We start from the raw sequence: 19,533 nt of genomic DNA on the forward strand, positions 1-19,533 counted from the left end.
AAAGTTGATGAACTAAGTTATGAGTGAATTAAAAGTTTAAGGACCGAAAGATTAATTTTCTAAGACATGCAACAGCAAGAGGTTGTAGAAAGCAATCATAAAAAGAAATTGAGCAATAGTCTCTTTAGATTAAAGAAGCACCAACAAAAAAACTAATTTTAGGCTACGATAATACGTTATGAATATAAATCTTGTTAAAAAATTGTACTTGTATCTTGAAATTAGTTAAAAGCATGGGTTAAAAAAATGTGACTTTCTCTAAATTATATGTATAATAAAAATACTTTGACCTAAAATCAAACATGTTTTCTTGCAATATTACATAAAATATAGTAAATAAGCTGCTCTATTTAGAACTTGCAAATAAAACTTCATATTTATTTTATATTTTATAACAATACATAACAAAATATATTATTAAATTGTTGCATGTATATTTGACATTAACAATGATCGACTGGCCAAGGGCTATTAGATGCCATATTCTCCGGATCTTTTATTTGATAGAGAGAGAATAGATATCACACGAGCTCTTCTATAACAATCTGTACGAGACTGAGTAGGAAATTAATTACGTTTTACGAGGAATTAGGCCACATGTGTGGTTGAGGTTTATAGGGTGAGATTAAAACAGTTGGGTACGTTCGTTGATGATAGCAAGTCAATAAAGTTTGATGTAAAATTCAACTGCTCTGCCTCGCCCCCACTTTCTGATTTCATTTCCTTTCTCAGAAAAATTGTTCATTTGTCAACCAATTTGGTAGTAAACCATCATCCTCTTTACAGCAATTTATAAAACTTTAGGTTTAAAAAGTGAACCCTCACTTACTAATCATAACTGATCTTACCTATTCCCAGTTAAGTTCATCATTCCTGCCCTTATTTTCATTATGTATACACTATATTTCTCTCTCTCTCTCTCTACATATATGTATATATGTATATATATAAACAAAATCAAATACCCCTCCATCCTTAATGTAAGAGTTAATTTGAAGGTTGATGTTGTTCTTATATATAAGACTTGTTTCACATGTTTATCAATTTTTTTTTCAAATTAACTCTATTAATATTCCCTCAATAATAATCAAGTAGGAAGGAGAAGGAGGGAATTAAAGATGATTAGAGTGTTTTACAAAAAATATATCATATTAACTAATTTAATTAACATTTTTAATATACTCAAATTAGTTAATTATGTATTATATTATATTAAGGATAGCAAGAGTACAAGCATATACCCCCCAATTCAGCAGACGAAGACCCTAAAATACCTCTATTATCGCTATGTGAAGTAGCTAGATCCACAATGTTCATTGTCTAAAATAGAAGCCACAGAAAAGTATGTCAAGAAATCTTCTAATAAATAGTGTGTAGGCACAATGATAATAACTGAGAACAACCATCTCTCTCTAGTAACCTCTTATCAAGGTTATTTATTTAATTAAATAAGATTGAGTAAAGTTATAAACCTATACTTAATTAGTCAAACTAGTACACCACACTTAAGATAGTTTATTTAAATAAGATAACGGAATAATATCTGAAATATCCTAAAATAATTCAAATATTCAAAATCCAATGCAATGTAATATAATCAATGAATAAAATATTTACGATCTCTTTATATATCTGTATGCCTGAACTTGGATTTTTCACTTGTTTATTTGCATTCAAGCAACAATTAGAGAAAACTTCAATATTATATCTTTTCTTTGGCCTCCCAATGCATGGAAAGTCTATATAATAAAGTCGTTGTCAAATATTTGAGTCATAGTCCATCATTAGGAAATTTTATAATTGCAATATGTGAAATGTACTTGTGTATATGAAATTATATGTATGTATGTATGTATGTATGTATGTATGTGTATATTGCCATCAATACCTGTTGAAAGTGCAACCAGGACTAAAATATAATGATTCTTTTCTTGTTTAGATCATCATTATTCCCTCCAAATTTGACTACTGTTGGCAGACAATAATAATTAATATATATATATATATATATATAGTCTCGGAATCACTATGTTATTAAGGTTTGATTAATCTGATGATAATCATTGCCAAAACAGACCAAAAATGAAGCGTCAGAAGCGCACATGTTTGTGTGTATTTTTAAAACGAGAAATTTAAGAAAAGTAGAAGTCTTGAGAACTCTTGAGCACATAGGGACAAACAAACAGTGACGCTTATGGGAAGAAAGTCTTTGTTTAGGTGAGAAGAAATGGAAAGAGTTGATAAAGAAATGGACCACCCAATATACTTACAACTTTCACCTATTCATATTGACATTATTATATAACCTAGATTAGCTTATTGAATTGACGTTATATTTAATCTTTTAAAATTTCAACTTTCCATCTAATTAGAATTTCAAAGAATAAATATCATTCTCGTGCTAACTTCATTATACATAGATAGTCAACAATATATCTATTAATATATCTACTATAAAAATCACGATTTATATTTTAAATTTCATACTTGTTGAAATTATTATAGCTAGCTTAATGAATTGAAGTTAAGGTATCATTTAAATATGCATTTTGCCTTTAATTTAGTATTTTAAGATTTGAAAAGTAATAATTTTAGTATTTTTAAAAAAAAACTTTACCCTTAATTTCATTCTCATGTTAACTCCAATATTGATATATCAACAAATAATAAAGATAGATGATTGGCCAAACAAGAAATGAATATGAATGTTTAATAATAATCACTAGCCATTCATACTTGTAAAGATATTTTGGGATGATTATCTTCGGTGAAAATTAAACGCTTAAGAACTATACATCAATTTTTTTGTTAATTAGGTTATCTCACTTATATCTGTTGGTAAATTTTTTTTTTTTTAAAAATGAGGATTTAAAGAAAAACGAAATGTTTATTTCAGGGCTTAAATGAGATATTCATATTTGGAGATGTGAAATTGAAAATAATCGAAATTTCATTTCACTCATCACCATGTCAAAATGAGAAAGAGAAAGAGAAAATAAGTGTGTAGCTAACAGAGGTCAAACAATAAAGATAATCACGAGCAAGCAAGATAGGGTCAGAAGCAAGAGAGGTAGATTTTTCCAACTGTCAAAGAAGAGAGAGAGAGAGAGGCAAAGGAATAGGCATTGTCACATGATTTCCAACAGTACAAAAAGGGACCAGTGGCATCTGTATCCATTATGTGAGTTTATTACAATTTTAAAGAGAAGACGAAATCTGTCCGAATATTTTCCTATAACTTTCTCCATCAGCTTTCTCTTCTCACAAAACCCAAAATACTCCTTTCTAAACCTAATATCTTATACTCTTCTCAATCTGAATCTTCATCATCTCTCTATCTCTTCTGCTGCATGATACCGAAACCCTCAAACCTAAACCAGGTACCAGTCAAGCTATCTCTCTCTCCCCATCTTTCTATCATCTATTTTTCTCTCTCTCGGCCCTCCTTCGCGTATGGCTCAACCAATATTTGCTATGAGTAATTTGATTCCTGCGATTATGTTTTCAGTAACTAAAGATATCACTTTAATGATTCTGGGTTTACTATCATGTATGTGTGGATTATATGTATTTGTTATGCACTTTTGATCCTTTAGAGTTGATGATTATAATGGTTCTTTTTCCTTTAATTTAGACCCAAAACACTGAATACATATGCAGATTCTTCAATGGTTTCCACTGAAACTATAATACATCTATAATTTAATTCAGACCCGAACCACAGCTTGCTGAAATTAGCATGTTTTAGAAATTCCCAATGATTACGTGGTCTTTTCGAAGTATCTTCCCGACGAGTGCTTTCGCAGGTTTGTTCGATTAACCATAAAACTGTTTAGCATGAAGTATCATAGTTTGAGCCGCTTCATCGCTGCCTCCACTTCTCTCTCTCCCCCTCTCTCTCTCAGCCCCTTTGTTTTTTTTCCCTTAATGTTTATTTCTCTCTTTGTTGTCAGTGTGCTTGAATGAAAATATTATTCTTGTTGAGATTCCTGATGAAGATGTAAAATCACCTCAACGTACGAAAGGGCTTGCGCACACAATTTAAAGCTTCTCATAGTTTCGAGAATGAATAATATGGATGTCTCTTCCTCGAAATTTTCCATTTTCCTTCCTGCGTATCGAGTATTTGAAGTTCCATTGGGAAGGTTATATATAAAAAGAACTCATAGGTATTAAGAAGAAGTTATATGTCAGCACTTGGTCCTACATATATATATATGTAGAGAGAGAGAGAGAGAGAGAGACCCAAAACCTGAGATTCACGAGAAATTTTGCTCGCAACTTGAAGGTAGAAAAGTAGTTAATTAACTCGCTAGCTGGGTTTTCATTCTCTGTACTGTTGGTTGTTACAGTGCAAATCTACCATCACCTTGTATAACAGTGTTATCGTACAGCTATTTTTTAAGTGCACTTAAAAATCTTTAAATCATATATTAATTGATGTAGATGGAGAACTTAGTTGTTGTTATAAATAATACTTTACATGCCTATTACAGCCTGTCCTCACACATATTCTTATTTAAGTCACTTTGTTGCCTAGTATGCCAACCTTTTTAATATTTATAAATGTGGGCATTTATAAATTCGCCTCCATGTTTCACCAGTGAAATGCAAACTTCTTAAAGGACAAAGAGGTTGGATCAGACTTGGCGGTGTGATCTGCCAAACATGTCAGAAGACGAACACGAGATTTATAATGAAAAAAATAAGTGTGATGAGGAAACTTCGCTGGGCTCTTCTTCCCACAAGTGTTCATCGTTCGACTTGAATGAGGAAGCTACCAGTGAAGAAGAGGAAGAACAAGAGGAGGAGGAGGAGGAGGAGGAAGAGGAGGAGGAGAAGGATCGCAGAGATTTAGAAGCAGAAGAAGAGAACGAGAAAATGAAGGAACATGAAGGTACTTCATCATCAAACAGAAGCACATCAAGAGAACGAAATGAAGGAAAAGGCACAGTGAGACAATATGTCAGATCCAAGATGCCTAGGCTTCGCTGGACTCCAGATCTTCATCTTTCTTTTGTTCATGCTGTTAAACGCCTTGGTGGTCAAGAGAGTAAGTATATATATATATTTATTTATTTATGTTCTATGCGTATACATATACATTGTGTGTGAGAGAGAAAAAGTTCAAATATTATATGCGTATTTTAGTATATGTTTGGTTTTATGTTGAAAATTATATTAAAACTATCTTGAACATGAAACCAAACATATTATTATTGTTCAAAAGGAAAAATGAAAAGAAGGTTTCGGAAAAACAGCGTAATGAGCCAATTGAGCTACAGTGAAAGTGGTTGTGTGGGCCCTGCCAACGGGAATAGCAGCAAAAGGTAGTTTTGAGTGAATTCTAGTGATCATACTGAGCATCTAATCTTATTACATCATCTATACTTATAAGGATACCCTTTCATGGATATAAATATATATATATATATATATATATATATATATATAGCATTTTGAAGTTCTTGTTTAAAGCATATTCATGTTTTATAGGAAGTTGTGAATTCTCAATTTTGCCTTAATAATAATAATAAAGATTGATTGTACAGGAGCAACACCCAAGTTGGTGCTTCAGCTAATGAATGTGAGGGGACTCAGCATTGCTCATGTGAAGAGTCACTTGCAGGTAACGTGTATATATATAGTAATTAATGTTTTATGTGAATTAATTAATATATATAGTAACTAATATTTTATGCGAATTAATTAATTATATAATTCTGCATTTTCTGTTTCAGATGTATCGGAGTAAAAAACTTGATGAGGCTGGCCAAGGTGAGCATTATATCCTAATCTCAGTTTAATTATGTGCGTCTGTGTTCCGCATGAACCTTATATATATGCGCCTGTGTTCCTTTTTTACTGAAACAGTACATCTAAGTAATGCAATTTCAAATATCTTATCAACCATAGAATGAAATGACTTAGAGAGAAAACTTGATATAGAGAGGATTTAGTTGGTCAGATCTTTTTTTTTTTTTGAAAAATTATTGCTATACCAATTTTCTTTTATTACAAACTGGGGAGAGTCTTACTAGTGAAATTACATAAAATTCATCTATACATATCAATTTGCAAAACACAAGAATGCATGCCATATAAAAGAATATTAGCAAACTAACATCATTAATACACACTTGTAATAATTGATTTAGCTGAGATAAAATAAACTATATATAGGAAATATTTACCTTACTTAATGTTAGATTGGATTGTGAGAATTCGGAGATAAAGTTAATATATATCCATCTGTTTATGCTTGTTTAAACCAAAAACAGTCGATCGCTTATTAAGATTTAAAAAAAGGATCACAATTACTGATTAATCAGTGATAGGAATCTAGGTTTAGGGATATTATAGCTAGGGATCAGTGATAATAAATTCTATAGACTACTAGTTGTACGGACTACAACTGATAAGTTCGATACTATTAATTCACAGTACGTTCGTACTTAGTTAAACTTTGATTTGTCTGGTTGCCTCATTGGACACATCAAAATCAAACTGAAAAGTAGAACATGCGATTTGTACCTTAAAAACTTCTTATCATGTTCTATCTCTGTTCATATATTAATGGATCTGCATAATGAGTTACTATCCAATTAAGATGGTGGAAAATAGAGAACGTCAGTCCTTATTCCCCTTAGTCATATATAGAAATACCACTCCTCTAATTTTTGTTTTTGTTTTTGTTTTTCAATCGTAAGAACTATTTAATTAATTTAAATAAATATATTATGTTAAACAAATTATTTAATTGTAATAAATGTCACATAGTTTTCTTAAATTATCTTTATATAACATTGTGTATCAGTAGGTTTTTTTTTCTTTCGCCAACATTATGTATCAGTAAGTTATATATGTTAGTTTGGGAAAAATAATAAACATAAGAGATAAAATGAAATTTATTATCAAATTTAACTCCTTAAATAACTCCAATATTTAAGACCAGAGGATTGTTTTGGGAAAATTATTATGCAGTCCCAAAAAAGTAACTAACCATGTTTCACATCAACAAGTGAGCAGTATATGGCAATAACAAGATTCAATATAGGAAATAAAAACAAGATAGCTCTAGCATATTGATGACTTAATGGAGTTTTTAGTCATTAGATTGCTTATATGGGACTGCGCACAGTGATTTTTCCCACTATTTTTAAGGATTATTCAGCATCAATGATTATATAATAGGGCAAGCCCTTGAAATTAAACATAGACTCTGAACTACAAGCAAGAATAGACTACACGAAATAAAGGACTGTAAGCCAACAAAAGGGAAGAAGAGATGGAGATAACAGGAAGATTAGCTAAGATGTTGTGTCTCAAATAGAACGATACCTCCATGTGTGTGTAGTAATAGAATTGATTATGCTAATTATAATATTTTATATTATAGTATAATGTCGGGGGTTCAAATATTAATATAATTAAGCTCATTAATTTACTGGTTACAAATATTAGTTCAACAAATTAAAGTTCAATTATACACACGTACACGTACGTACGACAATTGAGTCCACATATTACAGTTAAACATATTCACTCCTTAGCTTTCTTTTTATTTCTTTTCAAATGTACCTGATCTTCACTTTTATGAATATTGCAAAGGATTCGGACTTACTTGAAAAGCATTGGAATGGCAGTGAAATTCAACTTGGAAGGGCTTAGGGCTTTTCTAGGGCTATACGTAATAGAAGTCACTATATATCTATGAGTCAAACGTAATTAAGTTAATTAGTTGGATTGTTTTACAATGCAGTTATAAGTCAAACGTACAGATCGCAAGGTGGTCGTATGTCTCAGTTATCGTATCAATCAGTGAACACAAGGCAACAATTGAAGATGGGAAATGGTGGAATTATTCTAACTACCAATTCCAACGACCATGCTGGCTTTGTTCATCATCATCCTCTCTCCAAGCCTTCTTTTACTCTTTCGCACTCCCATACAATGGCCACTGATTCCAGGTAATTAACTACGCAGTTCAAGTATATATATGCCTTTAATATAATATATATTAGGCATTATATATATATATATATATGTTGATCGGATTGTTCCAAAAAAATTCAGTTTTCTGGTAGAAAATGAGGGAATCCATATGTGCAGGTTAGTTCAAGACAGAATGACACAAATCATCTTTATCTTGAATCAACATACCTGCATGATCCTTGTAACCTATCTTGGAGAAGAGATTTAATATCGGATAAATTTCAGAATATATCCCCACAAAATCTAATACCAAAAAAAAATGTTCTGATATTATAAGTTAAATATAAGACCTAATTAAGAAGTTTGTTAAAAATTCTAAACCTAAATATAAAACGTCAATTTCAAATTATGTATAGTTGTTTTCCCTAACTATCAATATTAAATGGGGCTCTTCCATCAGTTAGGATAATTTCAACAATGCAAACGACAATAGTAGTATTTTATGAAAACTATTACCCACATTTTATATATGAATAACTAATTTAAGTAATTTTTTTAATCTCTGTAAATTAGTAGTCTAACTTCTGCTTCTAGGATCAGAAGCAATATCACTTGCTGATCTCTACATCAAGCTCCATACAATGCATGGGTTTATATGTACTCTAGTTAATAGTACTTCTTTTGATCTTTAACATAAAAATTAGTTTGAAATTCAATTTAGTCCTAGATATAAGATCCCAATTTATTTTGTCTCTTATGTTTATCCATTTTTTTTCAAAATAGTCCTTGTAGTAATTACATATGTTAAAAGTTTTATCAAATAGTAGTTCTAGTTAATATACATTATTAGTAAGGGTATATCAGGAAAGACAAGACTTATTTATTAGGAATACTAAAATAACTAATTTTCTTAATTTACTCAAATTAGTTAACTAGCTCTTATATTAAGGATTTGAAATAGTATTAAAATTACTTTCCTCTCACTTGATAATTAATATCACTGCAGGCACCAACAATGGCACTTCAATAACCAGTGGTATAGAAGGCAAAGTTGCGTGACAAACAACGAAGTGATGATGATGATGCCCTCAACGACAGACCGAATTGCACCCATGAGACCCAGCCAATTTCTGGAAGAGAAAAGGTGGCCTCCATTAGAAATTACTAGTAATAACAGCAACAACAATAATAATCAGCATTATTATTGGAAGTTCAAGAAAATGCCTCCGACCAGTAATATTATTAACACTTGGGCAGATACTAATATTAGTATTAATGATTCACAATCTGGATTTCACCAACTTGGCACTACGCATGAGCCACCTGATCAATGGAGTTTTGGAAATTTCAAGAGCAATACCAGCAACAGTTCTCAGAGTTTGAAGCTAGAATTTGAGCCCCCATTTCGGATTAAGGTAATGCTAATAATAGTTTCTCGCTTTTCTAAAGTTTTAGTATGCAGATTAGTTAAGAAGTAGAATTGATATGTAGTTGATTACTAATGAATGATTGGCATTGGTGAATTAATATTGATGAAATATTTGCAGTTAAATGAAGAGAAAGTAGAGAAAGAAAAGCAATCGTTGCCTGATCTGCAACTGGGATTGAATTATCAGAATGCTGATCGTTGCAAGGAGACCCAAGAAATTAACACTAAGCTTTCCCTTTCTTAATATATATATATATATATATATATATATGATGGTGATGATGGTGATGAATAGTGCAAATACAACAATGAACTAAGAGATCATCTTTCACAGACAAAATATACAGGTACACATGGAGTCACAAGACCTGATTTTGTGGGCTGATAACTAGTGTATATCCATTTTTTTTTCTCTTATTTGAAATAGGATTTGGCCTTAAAGTCAAATCTATGTGATTGAAAATATTAGTGAGTTCCCATCAGCTCTTTTTCCTCGTGCGAGAATGTTCTCATATGGGTGAGGTGAGGCGTCAATTATTGCAGAAGCTCCTGTAGCTTGACAGATTCATGATGCGAAATAGATTTAATTAGTGATAGTATTAACTAAACTGATTATAGAAATTAAAATTGCAAACAAGCTTGACCTTTGTTATTATTATTATATGTATATATATCTTTTTTATAGTCATAGTTCGCATGCTGTGTAGGTTTTATTGGGTTTGATAACTTTTACTGTGTAGTTCAATTATTATAATAATGTATTAGATTGATGTGAGGTAGTTTGGAGATGAGCTTTTCTCGTAACTATTATAACTCATTAGTCGTCAAAAGTGTCATGAAAATGAGCCATATTGCTCATAAATTATATATAAGGTGGCTTATTGGAGTTTGTAGACGATAAACAGTACAGAGTTAGTCTAGTGATGTACATAAGACCCTGCTAAATCCCTTTGGGTCTCAAGTTCAAGTCCTAAAAGAGATATATATACTGGATGGGATAGCCATAAACCCTGAATTGGATAATAGCATATAAAAAAAGAGTTTGCATATGATATATCGAATAAACATATTTTCATGCACATTGTATGAGATTTGAAAAATAAATCACTGTACTTGTAATTTATCGACATTATGGTTCGTTATATGTTTTGTCATATATATTTATTCTAGTTCATAATATAAGTCAGTTTAACTAATTTATTAGAACAAAAAATAGTAATTATTAACTCATTTGATCCATCGCAAATTGAAAACTTTTTTTCAACGAACTTTACCCATATTTTAAGATTGTAAAAGAAAGAGAAAAATATAAGGGATTACATTTAAGTATTGATTGTATGGACAAAATTAACAAATAAATATTAATTACTTTCCAAGTGATTTATATTTTGAACCAAATCATTCTTCTAAAAACAACTTATATTGTGGAATGAAGAGAGTATATTTATATTGGTTGGTGTATTGATATCATTAAATATGTTTTTGTGCCATTTTGATTCAAGAGCATATTAATATTTTATTTATATTATATTACAATTAAAGAAGGATGTGTTGGCAAAAAAAAGAGATTATTAAAGAATGATAAATGGTGATATTATATATATTAAGTACTGCATAATTTATTGGGATAATCTCATAAAACAAGTTTAAAATTACAAAATCCCAAGTAAAAAATTTCTATAAAAATATGTTGTTATTTGTAAATACAGTGTGGTCAAAACCTATCAAAGAGTTGAAACCAAGCCTAACTTCAAATTTAGTAATTTCAATTTTTTTTGGGTGAATTTTTCCTGATTTATTGTACCTTTCTAGGGAGTTTTGATAGATAAATTGTAAATAATGATTAGCACCATTGCGAATATGGGAATGTGGATATAGCAGAAACATTCTCTGGATTATTGAGGTCTGAGGAGAGTTAGGTGGACGCTATAAATTGGCATGCTGTCATCTGACATGCTTTCATGTTAACCAATCAGGCCCAAGTGGAGTGAGCTTCATTGATTATGGGGAAAAGCTATTCTTGCGTTCTCTTTATCTTATTCTTATAATTCTTATTCATAAGAAACGCTTATAAGATGTTTTAAATTTTTTAAACAAGTTTTTTAATTTTTTTATTAATTATTTATTTTAACACTCAATATATTTATTATCTTATTACTCAATTCATTTTCTTATTCTCTTCTATACTTTCTCCCTGGTAAATAGGGATACTTCTGAGAAAAGGTTTATAATTTTTACATATTCATTTTTTTAATTAATTTTAACTGATTTTTTATTCATACGGTTTGATCAAATATTTGTATAAAAAGACACGGTCAGAGTAATTTACAATTTTAAACTGACATAAAAATTTATAAAGTCACAGAAAATAAATAATTTGAATTTTGGATATATTTTGCCATAATTTTGGGGTGAGATAGACATGTGGATGTCAAGTCCCCACTAATCCAAAGAAAGGAGTGGTTGCAAGTAGGGCCACTAAGCATTCATAATTCATGCCTTCTCAGTCTCACGCTTAATGGCTAAGGCATTTTGTTAACTTGACCTGTCACTTATTAATAATGCCCTCCATCACTTTCCTGACTTCATGGGACTAAATTTATTTAATTTATTTAATTTTTCTTAAATTATAAATAATGTCAGTTTTGCGCATTGCATAGAAAGTATAATAACTAAGTTACTCTCTTTAGTTTCAAATATAAATAAAAACTACCAAAATATTTTTGTCATAAATATGAGTAAATTATCCCCTTTTGAGGTGCATTCAATCAAGATTCTCAATTCTACCTTCAGATGAGGATTCACATGTATTTAAAAATTCATTTTAATTAACTACTATCTCTAGTTCTAATTATAAGAGTTAGTTGACTAACTTGAAGAGATTAAAAAAGAAAGTTAAGTTAGTTAGTTCTAATAAATATGTATTATCTTTCCTAAAATATCCTTACTAATCAAGTGTATTGGCTATAACTCCTATTATTAGAAGGACTATCTTGAAAAAAATACATAAATATGAGAGATAAAGTGAATTAGAGTCTCATATTTATGACCAAAATAAAAGTCAAATAAAGTCTTATATTAAGGACCGGAGGTAGTATTAACGATTGGGATGTTTTAAGAAAAAATATTAATCTTATATATAATTAAAAAAAGATAACTAATTTTCTTAAATTCTATAATATGATTATACTCCTTTGGTATTTAATAAATGACTCAATTCTTGAGTTGGTTTTGGTCCTAAATACCATTTCTCATATTTATCAATTTTCTCTAAATTACCTCTATGAATACTCCCTCAACTATAATCAAATAGAAGAGGGAGAAGGAGTATTAAGAAAGTGATTATGGTGTTTTAGGAAAAATATATTACTTTTCTTATAATTAACTAACTTACTTAACTTCCTTAATCTAATTAAATTAGTTAAATGGATCTTATATTAAAGACTGGAAGAGTATTTGTTTATATTTGAGACCGGAAGGAGTATATTCTTTACCAAAAAAATGTAAGTTGTTAGATATTTTATGTTGCTATATAGATATGCCCACCTCTTCGATAAATTGTCAAAAATAAATAATAGTAGTACTATTTGTTTCTTATAAATAATCCACTTTTTATAAATTTTATGTTATGTATTGATATATTAATTGAGTAGACACATTTTTTCCTTTTATTTATAAGAGGTTTGAAGGATAAGCCATATGCAGAATATTTAGAATTTACATGATTCAAAACCATAATTAGTGTAGCTTTTGAATTTTGATTATATGATGCTCAAAATCTAGTTTTATTTTTGGCCAAAAAAAGATCTAGTTTGATTTATTATATAAATTACATTAATTGGACTAGATTAGACGTGGGCCCCATGCAATGTACCAAATCTAAAGAATAATCATGACATAAAAGTAACAAGATTTTATATGAATCTTATATATAAATATATATATATATTAGTTTAATGAAATAAATTCAAATACATTACAAATAATGTAGCAGTTTTTTTTTTTATAAACGGTATATAGTATTTGGTACCACAAATCGAAATGTCAAATTATGCATTGATATGTTAAATTGGGGGGTAGTTCTTTTACGTAGAAATCGAATTTATTCGGCTCAACACAACCACTAATAATCTGGTAATTGGAATTTTAAATATTAGATTTTTTTTTTCCTTGGGCATATTCTCACATTTTAATGGGCCAACCAACTCATCTCAAAGTGTTAAGACAGGTTAAGATCAGAACTGAGTTGAGTCATGTAAACGACCAAATTTTCATTCCAATAAATTTAAAATAAAAAAAAATTTCCCATGATCTTTTTAGGGAGAAGTTTGCAAGCTAATTTTAAAATTTTTAATAAAAATCATGTAATTTAGTTAAAAAAAGATGCGTTAATTTTTCTAAAATGCCCTTCGTTGTAATTAGTTACATATAAACAAAGCTTACACATTTAAAATCTAATAATGAAGGTGGTTTTAAAAAAAAATTTGTATGGAAGACAAAAGAAATGATAATTGGGATGCTTCGCTTGTTTTGCCCTCGGATTATCCTAGTCTTAAATGAAGAAATGATCATTACTTCAAATAAAATTTAGTTGTTTAGTTGGTATGAATGATACCACATATTAAGGATTATTATTCTTTTGGTCCTATTTATGGGACAGAAAAAATATTGTTCTTTTTATCTCATTTATAAATCATACTCCTCCGGTTCTTATTATAAGACCCCATTTGACTTTTTATTTGGTCCTAATTATAAGACCCCAATCCATTTTGTCTCTTATATTTATGCATTTTTTCCCAAGATAATCCTTCTAATAATGATAGTTTTAGCCAATATACTTAATTAGCAAGGATATTTTAGGAATGACAACACTTATTTATTATAAATAACCAACTTAACTTACTTCCTTAATCTCCTCAAATAAGTCAATTAGGTCTTATAATTAGGACTGGAGGAGTATTACTAAATTTTTTGTATGAATTTATAATTTTGCCCTATGTAGATTTTGTTTTCATCGTATAAACTATAAAGTGTATATTAAAAAAGATAAAATTAAAAAATTGTTAAATTTTGAGGGAAGTTGATTTAAAATTTTTCTTAATTTTAGTAAATATATTGATAATAACTTACAAATAGAAGGAACTAATAAAAGTTGGTCAAATTGGTAAAGAATCGGCTCATAACCTGCAAGAATATTATTGATAGACAATCTGTAAATACCTTATTAAGTACTCTTTAAACCTGAAAGCATATCCTAGTTGGTGTGTCCCTAGAATCCAACTCACTTAAAAAAAAATTTTACGGGAAAAAAGTTTATAAATAGAAGGAAAGCAGCATTTTATCACTAAAAAACCTCAAATTTTGCAATGTTCCAAGGATGTTGAATCACTTAGTATTCAATCTAATATTTTTCATGGAGAGGATATGGAAGCTTGGGTCTTCACGTTGCATTATTGCTCTCTCTCTCTCTCTCTCTCTCTATTTATATATATATATATATATATATATAGTGCTAGGGTTCGTAGTGTGTGTGATGGCCACATGATTGCTTGTCCAGAATCTTAATATACAAAATAGGGCACACCATTTTGTTATTGTGTTATTGGCTTGTCACTTTCATCATTCTTTAATTATTGTTTCCTCTTTCGTCTCCTTACTGTGCCGTCAAGTCGCTCTCAAGTCTCATCTCACCTTCCTTACCTTTCACTCTTTCTTTCTTTTTTTTTTGGCCTGACCTTACCTTTCACTTAACACAGTTTTTAATTTTATACTGGTTAAGTCTCTGCCTTTTTTTTTTTTTAATTTTAAGTGCTTTATTATAATTTTAAATTTTAAGTCATCCAATATAAATATCTTCAACATTAACATTAGCAGAAAAAACTAGTTCCTCATATCGTAACGAATCAAAGTTTGAATCACCGTCAGGAGAGATACCCACATTTAGTACCTGACAGTGCCTTAAATATGATTACTTCCAATAAAAGAATACCTTCAAAAAAAACATTAGTTTTACTGGACCACCGATTCCTCTGTTCTTGAGGTCTTCATTCTTCTCTCGTGATTTCATGATCATAGAGGATATCTTTATCTTATTGTGGCTCACGATCTTGCTCCATCATCATCACAAGATTCATAAATAGTGAACATCTACTAGGCCGCAGTTCTATACACTATTTATCTCTATTTATTAGCTATTACTATATATCTGGTTAAAATTTTAACATAAACTGACTCAAATGAGCATTAGTTCTGTTCTTTAGATACATAATGAGAATAGCTCTTTTAACGTGAGTTTTCCATTAATTCTGTTTGGATAGACAACTTCAGGTAGCTCATATTGTTCATAGCATATTAAAGGCATTAATATCTAAAAAACCAAAAATATTGTAAAAATTATTAATAGGTAAAGTAACATCCAACATTTTGAAACTCTCTTTCATTTGTATCCAATACCCTAATCTTATTTATGATGTATCCAGGATCCTAAACCATAAGTAAGATTAATGATAATCACTTCACCAGCAACATAGCATAAGAAACACCAGAAATGCAAGAGAATAGATATAGACTCATCTCAATTCAGAATCACTTTGACAAGTACATTGTTCATATTGGAATGAGTGATACAATCGAACAATTTAGCATTGACTAGCATCAATCACCTGTGTAGTTGAAATGAAAATTTGCAGATACAAGAAGACTTAGGACCAAATGATGGAACCTAGACGTATGAAAGAAGTGAGAGAAACGAAAATACTAGATAACAGAGTAAAAAGTACACACAAAATTGGTGGTTTCAATCTTCTCAAGTTAAGAAACTTTGATCCACCAAGACTCGGACAAATCCAAATGCTGTTTTTACTAATTCATCAGCAAAGTGGATTTTAATGTCTCTCTATACAAAGCAGACATAAATGAAAACAAAGGTCACTAGGACATGAGTATAATATGTCAACAGATGAAAAATAAAACTCTGGGTCCTCAGCCCCACACAAAGCGAAAGAAAAATCACCACTAAAATTTCTTATAAGACTAAGAACCTAATCAACCAGGCCAATGTAGTCTAGTATCTATGATATCATGCTGAAAACCAGCAGAAGGAGGAGCATATCCAACATGAGGACACAAAGAAAAGGACTATAGCACGAAAGATGGGCCATGAAGTTCCGTTGCTAGGCTTTCAAATGCTGAGATTTTCGTGTGGTTAGTTCCTGTAGAGAGAGTGAAATGTGAGTTTTAACTTTGGTCACTGTTTGATCACAGAGCCAGACTAAAACATGGACAAAAAGAGTTATGAAATTACCTGAGAATACCGCACATGGTCATGATGAAGATTTGAAGTTTTCACTATTGTTTCCCACTTGGGATTGCTGGATGTTGTATTAGAATCTGGCCTTTTAGACTGTGGTTGAATACCTTGATGCGAATGCTGTAATGAACTCTTTACAGAAACTAAAGGCAGAGCACGCCAAAGCCAGGACTCAGAAGGCGATTTTGGCAATGGCGGGGGAAGAGGAGACGGACCAGAATCAACTTTACCGTTTCCTAAATTCTCAGCTACAACAATTTGCTGCTTGTTAATGTTTGAATCTTCACCAGTTTTCCCATGTACAACTAGGGAAGATGCGTATTCCCGGTTAAACTTTTTATTTGTTAACTGTTGTTCCGCTTTTTCTTCATGGAATCTGGTATGTACGTTATTCGAAAGAATCGAAGATTTGGCATCTGCAGAATCCAACATGCCTTTTCCTTCCAAAGCTTCTGGTTTCTTTATATCTTGAGAAGATTTTCTACTGGGACAATTTTCAGTGTCTGTTTTCTCTGTGTTATCTACAGAACTTGAATTTGCACTTGATAATTTTACCGTACTTGCAGTATCTATGTACAATGTCTTTTCAACAGTTAGGCCCTTCTTTCCTTCTTGAGACAGCATCTTCTGAATACTTACATGGCCTTTCTGCAGGAATTTCAGTTGACCAGACAGATTATTCACAGCTTCTCTAGGGTCCATTGTCGCTCCACAATATGGTGACTGAGGTCTACTTCTACATGGAGATAAACCAGCAGCAGCAGCTCGTGATCGCCGGAAGGGAGATAACCTACCCGGCTGCTGCAGTTCCCCTGAATAGTTAAACCTGTTCGATTCACTAGCCCATTTTTTCCTAACCTCCGGCTTCTCAGGTGATGAAGCTCTAGAGCTGGATTTTTTCTTAGAAATAGCTTCCCAAGCCTGCCAAAAAAAAAAAAAAAAGATGCTAATCTATTAAAAAGTTGTGGCATCTCTTTAATTGTCAATTTACCATTGATTGACAATAAACAGCATGAAGGAACTGAAATGACCATATCATGTGTATTCTCGCAAAAGATGACCCTGAACTGCTATTGAGGCATGCAAATTAGTGCAGACAATAAGAGTCGTGTTACCTTCTTTACAGCAGGAACTGGGCTAAAAGATCGTCTATTTGAGCTTTTGGCTGGTTTCTCAACCTGATAGGTGATAGCCAAGGGAGCCTGGTTGCTCGTTTTCACTCCAGGGACAGAATTTAACGAGCACATTGAATTCCCAATCCGTAATTGGGGAATCAACCCACAACCCTTAGCTGAAATATCTGCTGATTCTTCATAACGATCACCTTTATCTTTATCTTCATCTTCACTTTCTTCCTCTTGAGGTGGACCAGTATACGGTATGATGGCAGAAACATGTTTATTAAGCAAAGGCTTCTTCTCCTCAGGAACCAATTTCTTAATTTCTCGAGGTTGCTCTAATGGTCCTGAATGCTTTCTTGAAGCATACTGAGGAGGCTGCAAAGTCATTGCTTTTGCTGCAGGTAAGAACCGGCTCATCATGAAGTCTCGTGTTTGCGGGTCTGTAGAGAAAGTCCCAGACTTCTTTGCGTCTAAATTATCCAATCCACTCACACCACTAGCACTACAATTCATGGAGAATGATCCTGTGAGAGACAGTTTCTCAAGAGCATCAGAAAATATGTCGTCGTCGACGTCGTCGTCCATCTGCACATTTGATACTCTTTTCTCCTCTTTTCTTTCTTTATGACAATCTAATCTAACAACATTAACATTGGAAGAGTTTGATTTGTTTGTGGACTTGAATCTGCTTGTCACTTTACTCTCCTTTTCCACTGGCTTTCTAGTGGAATTTGCAGACTTTCCTGGGGGAAGCCTTGGACTTGGAGCCATTGAAGCCTCCTTAGGAGGCTGAGAAGGTTGAGATCCAGCATTGCCTTTTCGCCGTCCCGGAATATGCTCCCAGTTGAAAGGAACAGCGACCGGCTCGGTCACCAGATCCATACTTGAGTCTGATTTGTAGTTTGGAAGAGTGTTTCGCTTCTCTAATATCTTCTTCTTCGCTTCAGTTAAGGAAGGGGATGTAGCAGAAGAGCGTCTCACAGACATAAGAGGAGCATGAATGTTCAATTTCCTTTCAGCCATGTTCCAGCGTTGAACTATTCTATATGTAATCCCTCCTTTTACGGCCCCGGTTCAAGATAAGTAATGTTACTGAAGAATCCCTGATGAAAAATCTGGAGAGGGAAAAAAGAATAGAAAATGGATGAATTTTATCACTAAGGTTTCGAAATATCCTTCCTGTAACTATGCTACAAACAGAAGAGTCTCAGGCTCAATACTACAGAGCTTGAAGGAAAATCAAAGAAAATCCCCTTTGTACTGGAAATCAAAATATTTCAAAGAATTCTCAAATTCTCATCAAGTAAATAGACAACAATATATGAACTACGAAAGCCCTCATAAATTAAGTTCAAAGTCACTTGTAAATTCTTGACGTTGACGTCTATGAATTATAATTGAACAGAGCAGGAGCAGGAGCTTCATCATTAGCTGAATTCAACGGACCCCGTTAAAAGCACTAAGCAACCACGGCCACAGAAACAAAATGCCCCTCAAGAGAACCAAGTACTTACAATAAGATCCAGTGGCTATAAAGGAGAAGCGAAATTGGTCGAAAGGAAAAGAAACCCAGAAAAGTTTTAAGAAGCAATCAAGGAAATAATGGAGAAAAATGATCAAAATAGTAGAAATTACAGAGAGGGAAAGCAAGATCACCTTGTGGGGAGAGAATGAAAAGGAATCTCTTGAACAGATCAGAGAGAATGTGAGGGGTGAGGTACTAAATGGCGCCGGGGAGT

General features: G+C 31.7%; 2 protein-coding genes across 3 annotated transcripts; one reads left to right on the forward strand and one right to left on the reverse strand.

Annotated features, from left to right (window-relative positions):
* The first annotated feature begins 3,278 nt into the window (after positions 1 to 3,278).
* LOC114740265 (protein BFR2-like) lies at positions 3,279 to 9,890 on the forward strand. Its single transcript, XM_028928386.1, has 7 exons — positions 3,279 to 3,380; positions 4,605 to 5,053; positions 5,553 to 5,629; positions 5,742 to 5,778; positions 7,763 to 7,970; positions 8,942 to 9,350; positions 9,483 to 9,890. The coding sequence occupies exons 2-7, from the start codon at positions 4,669 to 4,671 to the stop codon at positions 9,606 to 9,608; spliced, it is 1,242 nt and encodes a 413-aa protein (XP_028784219.1). The 5' UTR covers positions 3,279 to 3,380; positions 4,605 to 4,668; the 3' UTR covers positions 9,609 to 9,890.
* Positions 9,891 to 15,967: 6,077 nt separating this feature from the next.
* Positions 15,968 to 19,533, reverse strand: LOC114740266 (uncharacterized). Of its 2 annotated transcripts, XM_028928387.1 has the most exons (4): positions 19,451 to 19,533; positions 17,789 to 18,909; positions 16,668 to 17,594; positions 15,968 to 16,575 (listed from the first exon to the last, which is right to left on the reverse strand). In XM_028928387.1, the coding sequence occupies exons 2-4, from the start codon at positions 18,815 to 18,817 to the stop codon at positions 16,537 to 16,539; spliced, it is 1,995 nt and encodes a 664-aa protein (XP_028784220.1). In that variant the 5' UTR covers positions 18,818 to 18,909; positions 19,451 to 19,533; the 3' UTR covers positions 15,968 to 16,536. The 2 variants fall into 2 exon arrangements, with proteins under 2 accessions (XP_028784220.1, XP_028784221.1); XM_028928388.1 differs by lacking the exon at positions 19,451 to 19,533 and having other exon boundaries at positions 17,789 to 19,170.

Source organism: Neltuma alba, unplaced genomic scaffold, assembly GCF_004799145.2.
Source record: "Neltuma alba isolate B1F8T4 unplaced genomic scaffold, ASM479914v2 tig00003087_pilon, whole genome shotgun sequence".
In the NCBI taxonomy this organism is placed as follows: domain Eukaryota; kingdom Viridiplantae; phylum Streptophyta; class Magnoliopsida; order Fabales; family Fabaceae; genus Neltuma; species Neltuma alba.

What these genes read in the sequence shown, in the direction of transcription:
- LOC114740266 (XM_028928387.1), bottom strand. Translation starts at nt 18,817, where the DNA reads ATGGCTGAAAGGAAATTGAACATTCATGCTCCTCTTATGTCTGTGAGA. An exon ending in CAGTTCCTGCTGTAAAGAAG is followed by an intron (nt 17,595 to 17,788) that starts GTAACACGACTC and finishes TTTTTTTGGCAG; the next exon opens with GCTTGGGAAGCTATTTCTAA. An exon ending in ACCATGTGCGGTATTCTCAG is followed by an intron (nt 16,576 to 16,667) that starts GTAATTTCATAA and finishes CTCTCTCTACAG; the next exon opens with GAACTAACCACACGAAAATC.
- LOC114740265 (XM_028928386.1), top strand. Translation starts at nt 4,669, where the DNA reads ATGTCAGAAGACGAACACGAGATTTATAATGAAAAAAATAAGTGTGAT. An exon ending in ACTTGATGAGGCTGGCCAAG is followed by an intron (nt 5,779 to 7,762) that starts GTGAGCATTATA and finishes TTTACAATGCAG; the next exon opens with TTATAAGTCAAACGTACAGA. An exon ending in AGCCCCCATTTCGGATTAAG is followed by an intron (nt 9,351 to 9,482) that starts GTAATGCTAATA and finishes AAATATTTGCAG; the next exon opens with TTAAATGAAGAGAAAGTAGA.